At 45.9% G+C, this 18,929-nt stretch overlaps 1 protein-coding gene across 2 annotated transcripts in view; it reads right to left on the reverse strand.

Moving 5' to 3' along the window:
* LOC309345798 (cytochrome P450 2G1-like) overlaps positions 1-18,929 on the reverse strand; it is a 46,623-nt gene extending 27,694 nt beyond the window's left edge. Inside the window, exons 1-9 of one of the 2 annotated variants that reach the window (XM_081869195.1) lie at positions 18,197-18,929; positions 17,126-17,288; positions 16,215-16,364; positions 15,594-15,754; positions 14,394-14,570; positions 12,301-12,442; positions 6,953-7,140; positions 6,667-6,808; positions 6,271-6,479 (exon numbers count right to left, since the gene is read on the reverse strand). In XM_081869195.1, coding sequence (XP_081725321.1) covers positions 6,298-6,479; positions 6,667-6,808; positions 6,953-7,140; positions 12,301-12,442; positions 14,394-14,570; positions 15,594-15,754; positions 16,215-16,364; positions 17,126-17,288; positions 18,197-18,376 — 1,485 coding nt within the window. In that variant the 5' untranslated portion in view covers positions 18,377-18,929 and the 3' untranslated portion in view covers positions 6,271-6,297. Of the gene's footprint in view, positions 1-6,270; positions 6,480-6,666; positions 6,809-6,952; positions 7,141-12,300; positions 12,443-14,393; positions 14,571-15,593; positions 15,755-16,214; positions 16,365-17,125; positions 17,289-18,196 lie in introns of those variants that run through there. The other variant, XR_014158365.1, reaches the window with a different exon arrangement.

The raw sequence follows: 18,929 nt of genomic DNA on the forward strand, positions 1-18,929 counted from the left end.
TTTCTTTGCAAAGCGGGAATACAGGGAGGGAACCAGAACAGGAGGGCATGCAGGGAAGCAACAGGGGCAGCAGGGACCAGCTTTCAGAACCAAGCTAAGACACTTTTCAGTTCAGTTAGGTACTAAATATTTGTAGAAGTGCAATTCTTAAATGTTCCTAATATATTTGCAAGGGGAAAATATGTGGCAGGGGAAGGGAGAACAGCTTGGCCATGTCCCCTTGACCCCCTTGGCCGTGCCCCTGAGACCATGTTCCCATGATCTCCTAGCTGCTCTATCAGGTCTGAGGGATACCAGACACCACGGGTTGACTCTGAATAAATGCCATGGGGTGCCTGTAAAGGTAAAGGGACCCCTGACTATTAGGTCCAGTCGTGGCCAACTCTGGCGTTGCGACGCTCATCTCGCTTTATTGGCCGAGGGAGCCGGCGTACAGCATCCAGGTCATGTGGCCAGCATGACTAAGCCACTTCTGGCGAACCGGAGCAGCGCACGGAAACGTCGTTTACCTTCCCGACGGAGTGGTACCTATTTATCTACTTGCACTTTGACATGCTTTCGAACTGCTAGGTTGGCAGGAGCAGGGACCAAGCAACGGGAGCTCACCCCATCACGGGGATTCGAACCGCCGACCTTCTGATTGGCAAGTCCTAGGCTCTGTGGTTTAACCCACAGTGCCACCCGCGTCCCACCGGGTGCCTGTGGGGGGAAATATTCTCCAGGTGACATGCCTCTTCTCCATTGCACATGTAATATAGAGAAACCCTTGCCGCTGTGAGAGATTGCTGAGCCAGCCAGGAACCATTTCTGACAGCCTGATGAGTCCCAGGGAGCCATGCATTGTGTCTCAAGTGGGGTTTCAGCCATGGTGGTTGGCAGCAGGTGGTGCAACAGCTAACACTGGACTGCAAATCTCCAAGTAATGTGCTCTTAGGGCTCTAAGGAGGCACCCCATCCTGTGCTTATCACACCCTTTGTGTTCTGCTACTTTGCATTCTTCCACTGAAACCTGTGCTGTCCATTTTACTATCCGCTATGACAAAATCTAAGGGACGTGGGTGGCGCTGTGGTCTAAATCACTAAGCCTTGGCCTGAAGGTCAGCGGTTCGAATCCCCATGACGGGGTGAGCTTCCGTTGCTCGGTCCCTGCTCCTGCCCACCTAGCAGTTCGAAAGCACGTCAAAGTGCAAGTAGATAAATAGGTAGCACTCCAGCGGGAAGGTATACCACTTGCTTCCATTTCTGGTGGAATTCTCTAACATCCCCGTTCTCCTTTAAGCTATCCAAACAAACTCAACTTGGCCAGCGCAAGATGCCTCTGGGGCAAAGTTAATTGCTTTCCAACAGAGAAGGAGTAAAATGATAATTGATTTGGACTGATTATGTAAACGAGCCAAAGGACATAGGAGGGTAATAACATTGGCACTACACTATTGTGTCTTTTAGGTCCCCCTCCCCCAAAAAGGACTGGGACTCTCTTATGCCAACACCCACACACCGTATTTGTGCTCCAGTCTGAAGGAAACATTTATAAATTAAATCCATATTCTCTTGTTGATAAAACACATTTTATTCTATGTTTAACCATCAGCAATATAGCATAAAAACAATAATGGGAAGCATTATCTAGCTTGGTATAGTATTTTTCATTCTATCTTTCTAGAACCTCTATTACAACGCAGTACGTATTTATTAACGATGGGAAAATTTAAAATTCAGAGGAAAATCAATCTGATATTTTTTTTCAAGTGGATTCAGTCTCAGAGAATTTGCTTGAGAACTTCCTCCCCCCCCCCCCCAGCCACTCACTGGTCTACACTCTAGCTTGTTTCAATTCCAATGCTTTTTGTCTAAATATGCCTTAAACACCCTTTGAACCCAGTAATTAAAAAAGACTGTCCCCACTTCTTCAAGAAGTCTTGTGTAGATCCAGTGGCGTAGCGTGGGTTATCAGCACCCGGGGCAAGGCAAGTAATTTGCGCCCCCTAACCCGTGGATTTGCGCCCCCTAACTCGTGGATTTCCCTAACCCCCAGATGTTGCGCCCGGTGCGGCCGGCCCCCCCTGCACCCCCCACGCTACGCCACTGTGTAGATCATGGATTCTAATCTCTACTAATGCTTGAGATATCAGAATCAAAGACCGGGGAGAAGAGTCGGTGGAAGAAGATTGGAAGAAATTTAAAGTTTACTTACAGAAACATTGTAAAATTAAGGAATGTTGGAAGGATGCTGGAATGAAGTTATGTGGTTTTAGCAGAAATGTTATAAAGGACTAAGTAAAAATGGATTGTTAATTGGTGAAAGAAGAGAATGTAAAATTACAGTATATTAAGATAAATTATTAGGATAAAAACAAAGATGGAAAGGATTTGCTGAAATATCTAACTGAACTAGAATACAAAAAAGGGAGGTGTGAGGAGGTCAAGGAAACAAGCAAATGAAAGATAAGTTATGGGAAGGTTTGATTTGTTTTTTTAATTCTTTGTATTTTTCTGTTTTCTTTTCTTTCTTTCTTTTGTTTGTTTTTACTTATTGTGATGTATTGTCTTGTTTTTTTGCTTAATTTGGTGTTTTCTCTTTTTTCCTTTTGTAACCTTTAAAACTTTAATAAATATTATTTTTTAAAAAGAGAGATATCAGAATCAACTGGGGTATTTATTCTTTCATTCTGGATCCCCCCTGGCATTAGAGAGCGGCTGTGTAGAACCATGAGATGGAAATGACCTCTCCTGGTTAATGACTGATTGACGGTTGCTCGTGCAAGAGAGAAAGCTTTGCAGAGGCATTTGACATGCAAGTGAACATTCTGGTCAAGGCTGTTTGTGTATTTGCTAACAGGCCTTGCCAAAGGCAACCTCAGAACCACCCCAGCAGGGATGGATGACAGAGAAACACTTTGAAACAGAAGGAGGCGGGCTCTGGTCAACGGTGACCTCTCACATATTTCTGGGTGTGTTTCCAATGAAAACAAGAGAGTCTGTGAAGATTTCAAAAGCTAGGTAAAGGGACCCCTGACCATTAGGTCCAGTCGTGGCCGACTCTGGGGTTGCAGTGCTCATCTCGCTTTATTGGCCGAGGGAGCCGGCGTATAGCTTCCGGGTCATGTGGCCAGCATGACTAAGCTGCTTCTGGCAAATCAGAGCAGCGCATGGAAACGCCGTTTACCTTCCCACCAGAGCAGGACCTATTTATCTACTTGTGCTTTGATGTACTTTCGAACTGCTAGGTTGGCAGGAGCAGGGACCAAGCAACGGGAGCTCACCCCGTTGCGGGGATTCGAACTGCCGACCTTCTGATCAGCAAGCCCTAGGCTCTGTGGTTTAACCCACAGCGCCACCTGTGTCCCTTTTTTCAAAAGCTAGGTGGCTGTTATTTAAACAGGAGATTTTGCAGCATTTGAACCAAAAAGTGTGCTCCACCATCACACAGAGCAAATCTATTCCTGACCTGGGACGCACCTTTAAGGCAAACAGGCATTTATGGACTAATTCTCAATTTTACCATCTGCGTGGTATGAGTTCTGCTGTTGTTGCCATCCACCTTAGACAAGCTGTGACCCAGTAGTAGGGACCTGTCCCACCAGTTGAAGACCAATGCCATAGAGCAGTCTTGCTCAACCTGGTGCCTTCAAGCTGTTTTGGACTATAACTCACTGTAGTCTGAAGCAGCTGGAGGGCACCAGGTTGCAGAAGGCTGCCATGTTGGGGTGCCAGGTAGCTCTTTGATTGCTTGTGACTCTTTGTGATCCAAGACCTGTCTACTTCCCTCCATTGAGTACCATCTGGAGATGTTCAGTAGGCTGACTCTGGCCACAAGGTGGCCATTAAAGACATAGAATCTAGGAGATTTGGACAGAAACAGCATTAGGACAATATTAGCATAACCTTGGGGAACGTCACTGGGCAGTTCTGGTTGCTTCACCTCAAAAACAATATGGCAGAATCGGAAAAAGGTTAGAAGAGGACAACCAAAACAATCAAGGAGCAACTTCCCTATGAAGAAAGGCTGCAGCACTTGGGACTTTGTAGTTTAGAGAAGTAAGAGGCATCATGATAAAAGTTTCTAAAATTATGCATGACAAGGACATCCATTGAAGCTGAATGTTGGAAGATTCAGGACAGAGAAAATAAAGTCCTTCTTCATGCATAGAATCATAGAATCCTAGAATCATAGAGTTGGAAGAGACCACAAGGGCCATCGAGTCCAACCCTCTGCCAAGCAGGAAACACCATCAGAGCACTCCTGACAGATGGTTGTCAAGCCTCTGCTTAAAGACCTCCAAAGAAGCCTGGCAGAATCCGAGACCAGGGAGAAGAGTTGGTGGAAGAAGATTGGAAGAAATTTAAAATCTCCTTCAGAAATATTGTAAAATTTTTGAATGTTGATGACATTGAAATGAAGGGGTTCTAGTAATAAGGTAAAATGTAAGATTGGAGTGATATTAGATGAAAACTTGAAGCTATAATATGAGGAAAAATAATTAAGGATAAACTAACAGGATATGAATTTGCTGAACCAATTTTTAAATGGAATACAAAAAAGGGAGGCGTGAGGAAGTCAGGAAAATAAGTTAACTAAAGATGAGAAATTAAAAAAGAGGGATTTTTGTTTCTTATTTTTGTTTCTTTTTTATGTTAAATGTTTGTATTTTTGTATTTTTGTGTTTTTGTATTTTTCTTGTGTCTTTTCTATTTGTTGTTTTATAACCTCGTTATTGTTAAAACTTAATAAAATATTATTTTAAAAAAATTGAAAAATTAAAGACCTCCAAAGAAGGAGACTCCACCACACTCCTTGGCAGCAAATTCCACTGTCGAACAGCTCTTACTGTCAGGAAGTTCTTCCTAATGTTTAGGTGGAATCTTCTTTCTTGTAGTTTGGATCCATTGCTCCGTGTCCGCTTCTCTGGAGCAGCAGAAAACAACCTTTCTCCCTCCTCTATGTGACATCCTTTTATATATTTGAACATGGCTATCATATCACCCCTTAACCTCCTCTTCTCCAGGCTAAACATGCCCAGCTCCCTTAGCCGTTCCGCATTTCAGAGTTAAACTATGGAACTCTCTCCCACAGGAGGAAGTGATGTCCACCAATTTACACGGCTTTAAAAGAGGATTGGACACATTAATGGAAGAGGAGAGGGCTATCAGTGACTACTAGCCATGATGTCTATGCTGTATCTCCATCGTCAGAGCATAGCTGTCAAGCGTCCCTTATTTGGTGGGACGGTCCCTTATCCCAGCGCCATGTCCCACTGCTGTCCCTTATTGATGATGTCCCTTAAATTTCCTGGGTTTCAAAGGAAGCAGCTCCTCTCCCTCCCTCCCTGCCGGCCAGGGAGGAGGGAGGCTCCAACTGTGTTGCTTGGCTGCGTTGCTCACCCAATAAGGAGTCTAAGAACGACTGGGGGGTGGAGCTTGCATGCCTTGTGCCAATCAAATCGGCCGTGTTGCCTGGGGACTCGCCTTTGCTCAGCGCTTCCCAGCGGAGAGGTGACGGTGGTTTTCCTTGCTGCGTCCCCTTTGCCGGGTTGCTGCGCTGTGGGAACCACCGCTTGAGGCTTCGTTTGGCTGCTGGTTGACTAAAATCCCTTATTTTGGCTGCTGATTCCTTATTTTCAAGGCTGCTGGTCCCTTATTTTCAAATCTGTAAGTTGACAGCTATGTGTCAGAGGCACTAATGCTTCTAAAGATGAGTTGCTGGAAATCTCAGGAGGGGAAAATACTGTTGCCCTCATGTCAAACTCCCAGGCTTCCCACAGCCATCTAGCTGGCCACTGTTAGAACAGGATGCTAGGCTAGATAGGCCGGTGACCTGATCCAGCAGCTCCTGATTGTGTACTTATGTTTTTGATTCGATTCGATAATCTTTATTGTCATTGTCCCATACAGAACAACGAAATTGAAAAATCTACATAAGACATTCAAAACACAACAAGCCTGCTATCCCAGCTATCCCAACCTGGTTAGCCCCCTAAAAACTCTGATAACCTATTTTTTGGTCAGAATTGCCCCACTGGGTCAAACTAAGCAAATCCATCTATCCCAATCTTTTGTTCCCAGAAGCTCACAACAGAGCAGGGCAGGAGACAGGAAAGTCACATAGCCCAGACAATTCACAGGCTTAAAAATATGACTAAACAATGGGGTGTGTTTCTGCCTAGTTCTAGAGCAGCTTAGGGCGAAATGAAAACGTACAAGACCCATGATGAACAGGTGAACCCAATATGCATCTTCTCCCCTCCCTCCCTCCCTCCCTCCCCACCCACCCCAGGCAATGGCTTGCCAAATTTGGGATCAACGAGGCACCAAGCACAGCTCATATGTTGGGGGGATGTTCCCAAAGCCACTCAGTTTGGGGGAGAGGTCAATGTCCTTTGCAGGCACAAGGGATTTCAGAGAGAAGCTTTGCAAGATGGTGGTGAAATAGAGGAAGAGCTCCATGCGGGCCATGGCTTCCCCCAGGCAGACGCGCTTCCCTGTGGGGAGAGAGAGAAAAAGGAACCCGAACAAGTCATAATTTGCTTGGCCAAGGGGGGCACACACAGGAATCATCCCATTGTATCTTCACAACAGTGCTGCTGGCTCGGATAAGCTATAAGGGAGCTGACTAGCCAAAGACCACTTTTAGTAAGCAGTAAAAAGCAAACAAGGACAAAGACCTACCTGAAGAAAATGGCACAAAAGCATCGTTCTTCTTAAAGCGTCCTTTCTCATCCAGGAAGTGCCCAGGGTTGAACTTCTGGGGGTTGCTGAAATATTTAGGATCCCGTAAGACTGAGCCTAATAAGGGGAAGACATCGGTGCCCTGGAAAGACATGAGACAGAGGTGCATATTGAAATGGAACTGACAGGGACAGCGAGGGCCTCATAAACAGATATGGCTCACCCCTTCATCCCCCCTTTTCTCATAGGGTTGTTCCCTTTTAACTTAGCTCCCCTCTTGTCTCACCTTGGGGAGGTGGTACCCCCGGAACCGAGTGTCTCGCATCACAGTGTGTGGCACTCCCATGGGGACAATGTCTGTCAGCCTCTGGATCTCATGGATGACGGCGTCTGTGTAGGGCATGTTCATCCTGTCTTCGCTGGCAGGGATGCGGTTGAGGCCAATGATGTGGTCAATTTCCTGGTGGACCTTCTCTGTGGAGACATCGAGAAACACCTTCTAGGACAGCAACCAGGGGAAGTGAAAACATGGCCTTCCGAACACATCAGTGTGTGAAGAAGCGCATTATGGATGCGAGTGGAACGGCCCTGGAATTAGCTGCCTTCCGGAGCTTAGAATTGGAAGCTGTTTATCATGTAGAGCCATAAAACCTTGAACTGAAAACAAGTGGACTTAGTGCGTTCAACCTTTTTTAATGCCTGACAGTTCCTCATCATTGTTCAGTTCCTATGGGCCTGGAAGAAGCTGGTATAAAACGATGCCTGGAAGATCCAGCAGTCGTAAGTTACTGCTGTCTCCCTGGGACATTGCGGCAGAGAGCACAGATGGCTCCGAAGTAGGGAGTAATTGCTTCAGTCCTCCTGAGCAGAAGAGTTAGCTAGAGGGAAGCCTTTCAGAGATGGCCACTTCCATATCCCCTCACTCATATGCAGTGGCTACTTTTTCTCTTTGTCCACAGCAGTCACGAAATTCAAAGACGCCTGCTTCTTGGGAGAAAAGCAATGACAAACCTAGACAGCATCTTAAAAAGCAGAGACATCACCTTGCCAACAAAGGTCCGTATAGTTCAAGCTATGGTTTTCCCAGTAGTGATGTATGGAAGTGAGAGCTGGACCATAAAGAAGGCTAATCGCCGAAGAATGGATGCTTTTGAATTATGGTACTCTTGAGAGTCCCATGGACTTAGGGGTTAATATGACTGCCAAGAATGTGAATCTGTTTAAGGATAATTATGAAAAATGTTGGATTGAAGTGAAAAAGGACTTAGAAATATGGTCAAATTTGAAGCTATCATTGTTAGGCAGAATTGCTGTGATAAAAATGAATGTATTGCCAAGGATGTTGTTCTTGTTTCAAACATTGCAAATCATAGACAAGACGGATTGTTTCAAGAAGTGGCAGAGAGATATTTCCAGATTTGTCTGGCAGGGCAAGAAGCCTAGAATAAAATTTAAGATATTAACTGATGCTAAAGAAAGAGGTGGATTTGCCCTGCCAGACCTTAAACTTTACTATGAATCAGCTGCTTTTTGCTGGCTGAAAGAATGGCTGCTTCTTGAAAACTCAGATGTGCTGGATTTAGAAGATTTCAACAATGTATTTGGTTGGCATGCATATTTGTGGTATGATAAGCTAAAAGCACATAAAGCATTCAAAAACCATATTGTTAGGAAAGCATTGTTTAATGTTTGGATAAGATATAAGGACTTGTTAGAAAATAAAACCCCAAGATGGTTGTCACCAATGGAAGCGAAGGCACAGAAAAAACTCAATATGGAGGCCAAATGGCCGAAATATTGGGAAATTTTGGAACAAGATGGAGACAGGGTAAAATTGCAGAGTTTTGAAAAATTAAAAAACAAAGTGAGAGATTGGCTTCATTATTACCAAATAATGGAGGCATATAATTTGGATTAAAAAGTTGGCTTCCAGGTGGAAAAATCAAAATTGGAAACAGAATTGTTAGATCCCAAAATTAAGAATTTGTCAAGAATGTATAATTTGCTGCTGAAATGGAACACTCAGGATGAAACGGTGAAATCTGCTATGATTAAATGGGCACAAGATGTTGGACATAACATAATGATGGCTGACTGGGAACAGTTATGGACCACAGGTATGAAATTTACGGCATGTAATGCCCTAAGAGAGAATTTAATGAAAATGATTTACAGGTGGTACATGAGACCAGTCAAGCTTGCAAAAATTTACCATTTGCCCGAAAATAAATGTTGGAAATGTAATGAGACTAAAGGTACATTCTTTCACCTTTGGTGGACGTGCCCAAGGATTAAGACATTCTGGGAGCTGATTTATAATGAAATGAAAAAGGTATTTAAATATACCTTTCTGAAAAACCAGAGGCCTTTCTCCTGGGCATGGTCGGCCAATTGGTGCCAAAGAAGGACAGAACTTTTTTTATGTATGCAACAACAGCAGCAAGAACACTCATCGCAAAGTATTGGAAGACACAAGATTTACCCACCCGGGAAGAATGGCAGATGAAGTTGATGGACTATATGGAATTGGCGGAAATGACTGGCAGAATCCGAGACCAGGAAGAAGAGTCGGTGGAAGAAGATTGGAAAAAATTTAAAGGTTATTTACAGAAATATTGTAAAATTAATGAGCTTTAGAAAAATGGTGGAATGAAGTTATATGGCTTTGGCAGAAATGTTATAAGGAACTAGGTACAGATAGACTGTTAATGTATTAAAGGGGAAAAACAAGGTTAGAATATGTTAAGATTAATTACAGGACAGAAAACAGAGGAAGATGGAAAGGAGTTGCTGAAACAGTTAATTGAAGTGGAATACAAAAAGGGAGGCGTGAGGAAGTCAATGAAACAAGTGAATGAAAGATAAGCTTGAAAATATTGGAAGTGTTTTTAATTGTTCTTGTTTTGTTAATTCAATGTTTTATGTAGTGTTTTTGTTTCTGTTTTTGTATTGTATTATATTGATTTGTTTAATTCTTTTTCTTTCTTTTTGTAATCTTTAAACTCTTAATAAATATTACTTTAAAAAAAAGAGAGAGTCCCATGGACTGCAAGGAGATCCAACCTCTCCATTCTGAAGGAAATCAGCCCTGAGTGCTCACTGGAAGGACAGATCCTGAAGCTGAGGCTCCAAGACTTTGGCCACCTCATGAGAAGAGAAGACTCCCTGGGAAAGACCCTGATGCTGGGAAAGATGGAGGGCACAAGGAGAAGGGGACGGCAGAGGACGAGATGGTGGGACAGTGTTCTCGAAGCTACCAGCATGAGTTTGACCAAACTGCGGGAGGCAGTGGAAGACAGGCGTGCATGGCATGCTCTGGTCCAGGGGGTCACGAAGAGTCGGACATGACTAAACAACAACTTTTTCTCCTCTCCTCTTTATGGGTCAAAACTGAGGTGAGCAGCCGTAATTGAATCACTCCTCAACTAACCATGTGAAGGGGGCAGGAATCAAGTTGTCTCCAGTTGAACTTTAATGTGGCAATCAATAAAATCAATAAATCTCTGTAGAGAAAGGAAGGAGTGTGAGCACTTCCACCCTGAAGGTCTGTAAGGATGGAAGGGGAGCTCTTTCACTACAATATGCACCTGGCCTCTTCTCCATCTCACATTCAGATATTTTTGTTTTGCCCTCCAATTCTTCTCCTCTTCTCTTTCTTAGGGCTCACTTAGATCTAATGTTAAACACGTAATTAGGAAGCCCACCTTGCTTCTTCTTTTATTTACTTTTTTCAGAGAAGGCGTGCAAAGGCCAGCTTTCATTGGGACCACAACAGAGAGAGAGAGAGAGCAGGTTTTGCCAGTGGTGTCTGGTGCCCCTTGGGATTGTTTGGGTGGAAGACAGACAACCCAACAGCAGGTGGTGCCAGAGTCAATGACAGGCAGAGCCGACTAACCCAGCCTTGCCCCCATTTTTCGTCCTCCCTGCTGAGCTCTGCAATGAGGAAAATTGAGGCTGGGGAGGAAGAGAAAGCTGGCAGGTAAGTTCCACTCATTGGACTGGACATGTGGGAGAAGGCAGGCAAGTGGGGCTGCCCAAGGGGGCACGGGATTAGCTGTTCCCTACTTCACTGTGATCCCGATGAAAGCCCCCCCCCCCACTATTAAACTCTGGAGGAAAGTCCCCATTGACAGCAGCTGAAGCTTGCCATCCATGATGAAAAGCAGAGTGAGGCAGCACTTTTCATGTGCTGCAGTCTCTCTCTCTCTCTTTCTCTCTCTCTCTCTCTCCCTCACCTGTCAGCCATCCTCATGATGCTTTTAGCACTGATGCGGGTGGCGCTGTGGGTTAAACCACAGAGCCTAGGACTTGCTGGTCAGAAGATCAGCGGTTCGAATCCCTGCGACGGGGTGAGCTCTCGTTGCTCGATCCCTGCTCCTGCCAACCTAGCAGTTCGAAAGCACATCAAAGTGCAAGTAGATAAATAGGTACTGCTCCGGCGGGAAGGTTAACGGCGTTTCCGTGCACTGCTCTGGTTCGCCAGAAGTGGCTTAGTCCTGCTGGCCACATGACCCGGAAGCTGTACACCGGCTCCCTCGGCCAATAAAGTGAGATGAGCGCCACAACCCCAGAGTCGGTCACGACTGGACCTAATGGTCAGGGGTCCCTTTACCTTTACCTTTTACTAGATGGGTGCCTCTGGTCTCCTGGTTCTTCTGATTTTGATACAGCTGCTGATGCATATTAGGTGCCATCATTAATCGTCTTATCAATGGTAAATGATAATGCTACCTAAGCTTAATGGGTCGTATTTGGCTACAGACCTGGATTGCTATACTTTCAGGTAATGATTTAACCCTAAACCAGCCTTTACCAACTTGGTGGCTCTATATATTTCGAACTACAATTGTTGTGCCGACTGGGTCTGATGGGTGTTGTAGCCAAAAATACCTGAAGAGCCCCAGGCAGATGAAAAAAGGTAAAGGACCCCTGACAGTTAAGTCCAGTCACAGACGACTCTGGGGTTGCAGCGCTCATCTCACTTTACAGGCTGAGGGAGCCGGCGTTTGTCTGCAGACAGTTTTTCCAGGTCATGTGGCCAGCAGGACTAAGCCGCTTCTGGCGCAATGGAACACCAAAACCAGAGCAGTGCTTGGAAACGCCGTTTACCTTCCTGCCACAGCGGTACCTATTTATCTACTTGCACTTTGACGTGCTTTTGAACTGCTAGGTTGGCAGGAGCTGGGACGGAGCAATGGGAGCTCATCCTATCGCGGGGATTCAAACCGCCGACCTTCTGATCGGCAAGCCCAAGAGGCTCAGTGGTTTAGACCACAGCGCCACCCACGTCTGATGGGCGTTGGTAGCCCAAAATACCTGAAGAGCCCCAGGCAGATGAAGGAAGAAGAAGAGTTTGGATTTGATATCCCGCTTTATCACTACCCGAAGGGGTCTCAAAGCAGCTAACAATCTCCTTTCCCTTCCTCTCCCACAACAAACACTCTGTGAGATGTGGGGGCTGAGAGACTTCAAAGAAGTGTGACTGGCCCAAGGTCACCCAGCAGCTGCATGTGGAGGAGCGGGGAATTGAACCCGGTTCACCAGATTACGAGTCTACTGCTCTTAACCACTACACCACACCACTACATCAGCACTTGCTTGACATCTGCCAGTCCCAGATGTCATCCTCCATACCTTCCACTTCTGGGTGTTTCATCAAGAAGAGGAATCCGTATCTCAGAGTGGAGCTGACTGTCTCTGTCCCAGCAAAGAACAGGTTGAGGGTGGTGAGGACCAGATTCTTCAGGTTGAATTCACTGGAAGGGTTCCCTTTTTCCTTTGAAGGAACAAAGAAATTAGCGTATGTGTGTGCATGTGCGTGAAGGTGCACCGTGTACGCAAGCATGGCCATTGGTGGGAAGAATGGTTTGATGGTTCAAATGTATGCTTTGACTCTGTTCAGGGCCGGATTTAGGTTTGATGAGGCCCTAAGCTACTGAAGGTAATGGGGCCCTTTATATGTCCAGCTTGTCAACAACAAATTGTTGCTGTTTTTTGTGTTGAATATACTCTATATGGTAATTTATGGACCTAATAGGTCTCTAAAGCCATTTGCACATAACAAAATACAGGTTAAGTACTTAATTTAATTGAAAATACAGGTTAAGTACCTCAGGTTAAGTACTTAATTCGTTCCCAAGGTCCGTTCTTAACCTGAAACTGTTCTTAACCTGAAGCACCACTTTAGCTAATAGGGCCTCGAGCTGCCGCTGCGCCACGATTTCTGTTCTCATCCTGCAGCAAAATTCTTAACCCGAGGTACTATTTCTGGGTTAGCGGAGTCTGTAACCTGAAGCATATGTAACCGGAAGCATATGTAACCCGAGGTACCACTGTATATATTTTATCAAAGTCATTGTTGAACTGAAATACAATTAAGGAGAAGCATATTAATAGTGAAATACAATTAAGAAGAAGTATATTAATAGTGAAATAATTATTAAGCTCTAACCGTATGTAGGTTTTTTTTTTTTTTAATCTTATATTTTGGAAATGTACATCCAGTGTTGTTTTTTCCTTTAATTTTTTTGGGGGGGGCCCAAGAGAGTGGGAAGAGAAGAGAGTGGGCCCTAAGCTATAGCTTATTTAGCTTATACGTAAATCCAGCACTGACTCTGCTAATGCCTCTTGCTTGTCTGGACAGATAGGGAGGGGTGGGGGTGTTACAGAAACTGTCATGCAAAGGTCACATTCAAATTCATTGCTCAGCCCACTTTTCCTCTGGCTCCATGCACCGCTGCCGTGGGAAAATGGCCCTAGGGTCAAAATGGCCCACCGCTCACTGGGTGTGACCTTGGGGGGCCAGTCACAGCCTCTCAGCCCAGCCTACCTCGCAGGAGTGTTGTAAAAGTAAAATGGGGAGGAGGTGAGCCCTGTGTAGCTCCTGGAGGCCTTTAGAGGAAAATGTGACAAGGAAATGTCATAAAGGATAGAGAAAGAAATAACCTTTTTGCTGCAGTCCATTTATGCCCCACACCCAAGCTCTTCCTGAGGTTTCCAGGATGGTTGCCACTTTCCTTAAAATCTCTGGTTGCCAAGCTTTCATAAGGGTAAGGGGTAAAGGGACCCCTGACCATTAGGTCCAGTCGTGGCTGACTCTGGGGTTGCGGCGCTCATCTCGCTTTATTGGCCGAGGGAGCCGGCGTACAACTTCCAGGTCATGTGGCCAGCATGACTAAGCCGCTTCTGGCGAACCAGAGAAGCACGGAAATGCTGTTTACCTTCCCGCCAGAGTGGTACCTATTTATCTACTTACACTTTGAGGTGCTTTCGAACTGCTAGGTGGGCAGGAGCAGGGACCGAGCAACGGGAGCTCACCCCGCCACAGGGATTCAAACCGCCGGCCTTCTGATTGGCAAGTCCTAGGCTCTGTGTTTTAACCAACAGCACCACCTGCGTCCCTTCTATCTTGGCATATACCACGCATAATTGGACAAATTTCTGCTATGTCTCCTCTGAGCTGTCTCCCCCCCCCCCACTGGAAAACCTGATATTGTAGCCTTTCCTCATAGGGAAAAATGCACCAAGCCACCCCCAAGCATTTCGGTTCCCTTTCAGCGCACGTTTCTGAGTGAGGAGAGCTGCACACACAACCAGGATTCCAAGTATTGCTGCCCCTATCCTGACAGGGGGTGGGGGCTTCCCTTCCAGTTTCAAATAATATGGTCCAGTTTGGTTCTCTTCCCTTCTCCCGTGGCTGCCGCTGAATGGGGGATCCATTCTGGTACCTTCTCCATCTGGATAAGGAAGCAGTCAATGAAATCCCGCGGGTTGTTGGGATCGAGTGTCGCTTGGTTCGTTTTGATTCTCTCTGCAATGAAATCCTTGAGCTCCTCAATTAGGTAGTAGATGCGGTTGTGTCTCCCGGGCAAGTATTGCATGACGCAGGAATACATGTCATAGAGCTGGAAGGGAAAAGCAGCTGTTGTTGCTGTATTCTGAGATCATGCACCCAAGGAACACAGCTTGTACATTGAGAGGAATAAAGAGCAGAGACTCTTGCCCAGAGATGGAAAGACGGTAAGATTCCCACTGAGGAGGACTGGCAGAAACTACTGGACCATGCAGAGATGGCAAGATTAACTGGGAAGATCAGAAATCAGGAGGATCAAAGCTTCAATAAAGAATGGGACAAATTTGCATTATATTTGAAAGACCACTGTAGATACTTGAACTCTTGGGCAGGTTTTAAATAACTTGCAATGACTTTGGATACAATGGAGGACAGCAAACTAAATGGACTTATTAGGTAAAAGTAAAGGGACCCCTGAACATTAGGTCCAGTTGTGACCGACTCTGGGGTTGCGGCGCTCATCTCGCTTTATTGGCTCATCTCGCTTTATTGGCCGAGGGAGCCGGCGTACAGCTTCCGGGTCATGTGGCCAGCAGGACTAAGCCGCTTCTGGCAAACCAGAGCAGCACAAGGAAACGCCGTTTACCTTCCCGCCAGAGCGGTACCTATTTATCTACTTGCACTTTGACGTGCTTTTGAACTGCTAGGTGGGCAGGAGCAGGGACCGAGCAACAGGAGCTCACCCTGTCGTGGGGATTTGAACCGCTGACCTTCTGAGCGGCAAGCCCTAGGCTCTGTGGTTTAACCCACAGCGCCACCCGCATCCATATAATGGACTTATTATATGCAGTAAAAAAAAAAATTACTTGAAGAACCCACGGAAGGGAGGGGGGAAGTTCTGAGTTTCAGAAGAATCTTGTGCTGTTTTTACCATATGTGTTCATGTTTGGGAATGGTGTTGTAAAATCAAATTTAAAAATATTATAAAAGAAATTAATACAGAGCAGAGACTCCCAGAGAAGGGGTCTGTCGCCTCTTCCCATTGTCGTCTTGAGAAGCTGAGGTTCCATTTTTTGAATGCTTCCCCCTTGCAGAAAGAGAGACAGATGGACTCCCTTCCAGATCTTTTCATTACCTGTGCCCAAGGAGTACTCATCTCGATGAAGCTCTCGTTGATCATGCGCAACAAGGAGAGAAAAACCTTGTCGTCGTATTCAAAGCGACTGCCAAAGACAACGGAACTGATGACATTGGAGACTGTGCGGCTTAGGAAGAAGGTGGGATCAAAGGGCAGTCCTGAAAAGCACAAAACCAAGGCTCATTGGTGATGGCACCCTTTCCCTATTTTCCTCTCCACAAGCCTCTGGCAGAAGCAGCACTGTGGAAGGAGTTGGGCGAGGCCAACACTAACCTTTAAAGGTAAAGGTAAAGGGACCCCTGACCATGAGGTCGTGGCCAACTCTGGGGTTGTGGCGCTCATCTCGCTTTACTGGCTTCCGGGTCATGTGGCCAGCATGACAAAGCCACTTCTGCCAAGCCAGAGCAGCGCACGGAAACGCCGTTTACCTTCCCGCCGGAGCGGTACCTATTCATCTACTTGCACTTTGACATGCTTTCGAACTGCTAGGTTGGCAGGAGCAGGGACTGAGCAACGGGAGCTCACCCCATCGCGGGGATTCGAACCACCGACCTTCTGATCAGCAAGTCCTAGGCTCTGTGGTTTAACCCACAGTGCCGCCTGCGTCCCAACACTAACCTTTAGTTTTCCTAAACTCCTCCAGCAGGTACTGGGCCTCCTCCTGGATCCGCTCCTCAATGGAGCGTTTCCCCATCCCAAAATTCCTCAGGGTGGTGAGGGAGAAGCGACGCAGCTGCCTCCACCGTTCCCCGTTGGCCAAAGCAACTCCTGGAAATGAAGGCAGTGACTTTCATTAGGGCAGCCGTGGTTGATACAAAATCTTATCTCCTGCCCTCCACATTTAGGCCTGAACAAGGCAGGCACATATTACAACTCAGCTCCTTGACTCACAAGCCCAGGAGAGGTTTTGTCTGGCAGGAAATTTAAGAAATTCTGGTCGCAATTTACATCAACGATAACCCATCTGTGCCTGCCCCCAATAAGCTCCCTCACCTTAGAGCAGACCTCACTGACTGTAGTTCAAAACAGCTTTCTCTAGTTGAGAAAGGCTGTCTCCAACTAGAGATGGGAAAATCTCTGGTTTCATATTTCCACTTTCATATTTTCCCAAACTTAAGTTTGATCCTCCACATTCCCATGCCAGTTTGAAATTCTTCTTTTTAAAGCCTTCATGAATATTAATCAACATGCAAGTGTGTTATTCTCCTAGTATATACATTTTTTTTGCAACCAATTCCCCCTAATATAAAGGATCTTTGAATCTACCCTGGTGGACGCTACCCTAGCGGACACATTTTGGTAGGCGCTGCTTGTTTGGAGAATTGCCCTACAAAATTTGGAGAGCTGCAAATTCTGAAGGATGGCCGTGTTTTGGTTTCTGTATTGTTTCAAAAAGGTCAGATACAACCAGTTCACCTTTAAATATGAATTTCTGCTCTGTTCCTACCTGCAAAACAGACTCTCCTTTACCAGTCATAAGAGTTTCTCCATGTTGTATTGGCAGAACCCACCAGATCTACTCAACTCACCAAAGCCATTGAAGTTGCGGTCAATAGAAGCCAGCTCCCCCCGGCCACTGAACTCCTCAGCTTGGTCCACCAGAGCTTCCTTCACTGCCTCATGTCCACACAGGACCACAACTCTCCGTGGCCCAAGGTACACCGTGAACACGGGACCATATTTTTTCTGCAGCTGAGGAAGAAAGCATAGTTAAGAAGACAACGAGGAAACAGGCAAAGCAGGGAATGAAAGAAGGTTGTAAAAGCCTTCGATCCGTCTAGGCTAACCTGGTGCCCTCCAGGTGTTTTGGACTACAATTCCCATCAGCCCTAGCTACCATAACCATGCTGGCTGGGGCTGATGGGAATTGTAGTCCAAAACATCTGGAGGGCACCAGGCTGGCATATATATTGCATGGGAAAAGTGGATAGACATACACACACCATGCAATTAATTCTATAACATGCTGTCATTCAAAGAGGTTCGTTAGTAAGAGATTCAGAACAGAGAGAGAGAGAAAGTCCTACTTCACACAACATAGAGTTAAGTGGTGATGGTTGTAGACCCTTATGGTGGTAGATACTTAGTTGGGTGGCTGTAAGTAGAAATAAAATAAATTCATGCCGGGTGGGTATTTGGCATAGCTGTCAACCTTACCCTTTCTTTAAGGGAAATGCCTTTATTCCGAATAGGATTCCTCGCAAGAAAAGGGAAAAGTTGACAGCTATGGTATTTGGTCAGTGGGTATCTGCTCATAAAAGGTGATATGGAGCTTCCATTTTCAGAGGCAACATATCTCTGAATTGCCTTTGTGGAGCAAAAAGTGGGGTTGATGTTGCCTGCAGGCCCCTCTGGGGTCTTTCCAGAGAGTTGTGCTCAGTCACAGATGCAGTGCTGAGCAGACCACTGGTCTCACCTGGCTGGAGTCATAAGAGCTACCTTGTGGAAGGTGGAACATGCGCTCATACCTGTTCCCTGGCTCCACTTGGGCAGTTCGAAACACAAGAATTCTTGAAAACTAAGCCTTCAGCCCCAGCCCAGCCATACTTTCTCCCCTTATTTCCTCCCAAGCTTCTGATGGCAAAGAGAGCACAACTCACCGCCAGAAAGGACTTAAAGGGCTCGCTGGTTTTGATTTGCAGCAAGTTGCCGATGAAAGGCAAAGGCGTTGGCCCAGGGGGCAACTTGCCTTCCTTGTGCATCCTCTTCCATGCTGAGATGAGGAGCAAGCAGGAGACACAGATGGCCAGGAAGATGCTCAGTGCCCCTGCAAGCTCCATGGCCAAGTGGCTGAGAATTCAGCTGAAGGCCAGCCCATTATATGCCCGTGCCCTGTAAGTGAAACCAGCTAGCCTGGCCTCCTGGACTTCCTTGCAGAGCAGGAAAACAAGATTGGGTTTCAATATAGCATTCATTGTGTGGGGAAGGTAGAGGATGGACGGATTCCTCTCTGAGTTCAAAATGAGCATTTGGGGCACGTGGAAAATTTCTTGGCTAAACTGAAGAAGGCATTTTTTAAAAAAACACTGCATAGCTTCCCACCTTTCTACTGTATCTTACAGAAGCAGGCCGATTTAGGATCAGAGTTCAAAATCTGCAGAAATCAATGACACAGCCTTGCTGCTAATATTTATCAGGAAAGTTCCTTTGAGCATCCAGGAGATCTGTTGTTGTTGTTGTTGTTTGTTGTTGTTTAGTCATTTAGTCGTGTCTGATTCTTCGTGACCCCATGGACCAGAGCACGCCAGGCACTCCTGTCTTCCACTGCCTCCCGCAGTTTGGTCAAACTCATGCTGGTAGCTTTGAGAACACTGTCCCACCATCTCGTCCTCA

The sequence above is a fragment of the Podarcis erhardii genome (genome assembly GCF_964252035.2).
Source record: "Podarcis erhardii genome assembly, chromosome: 7".
NCBI lineage: Eukaryota > Metazoa > Chordata > Lepidosauria > Squamata > Lacertidae > Podarcis > Podarcis erhardii.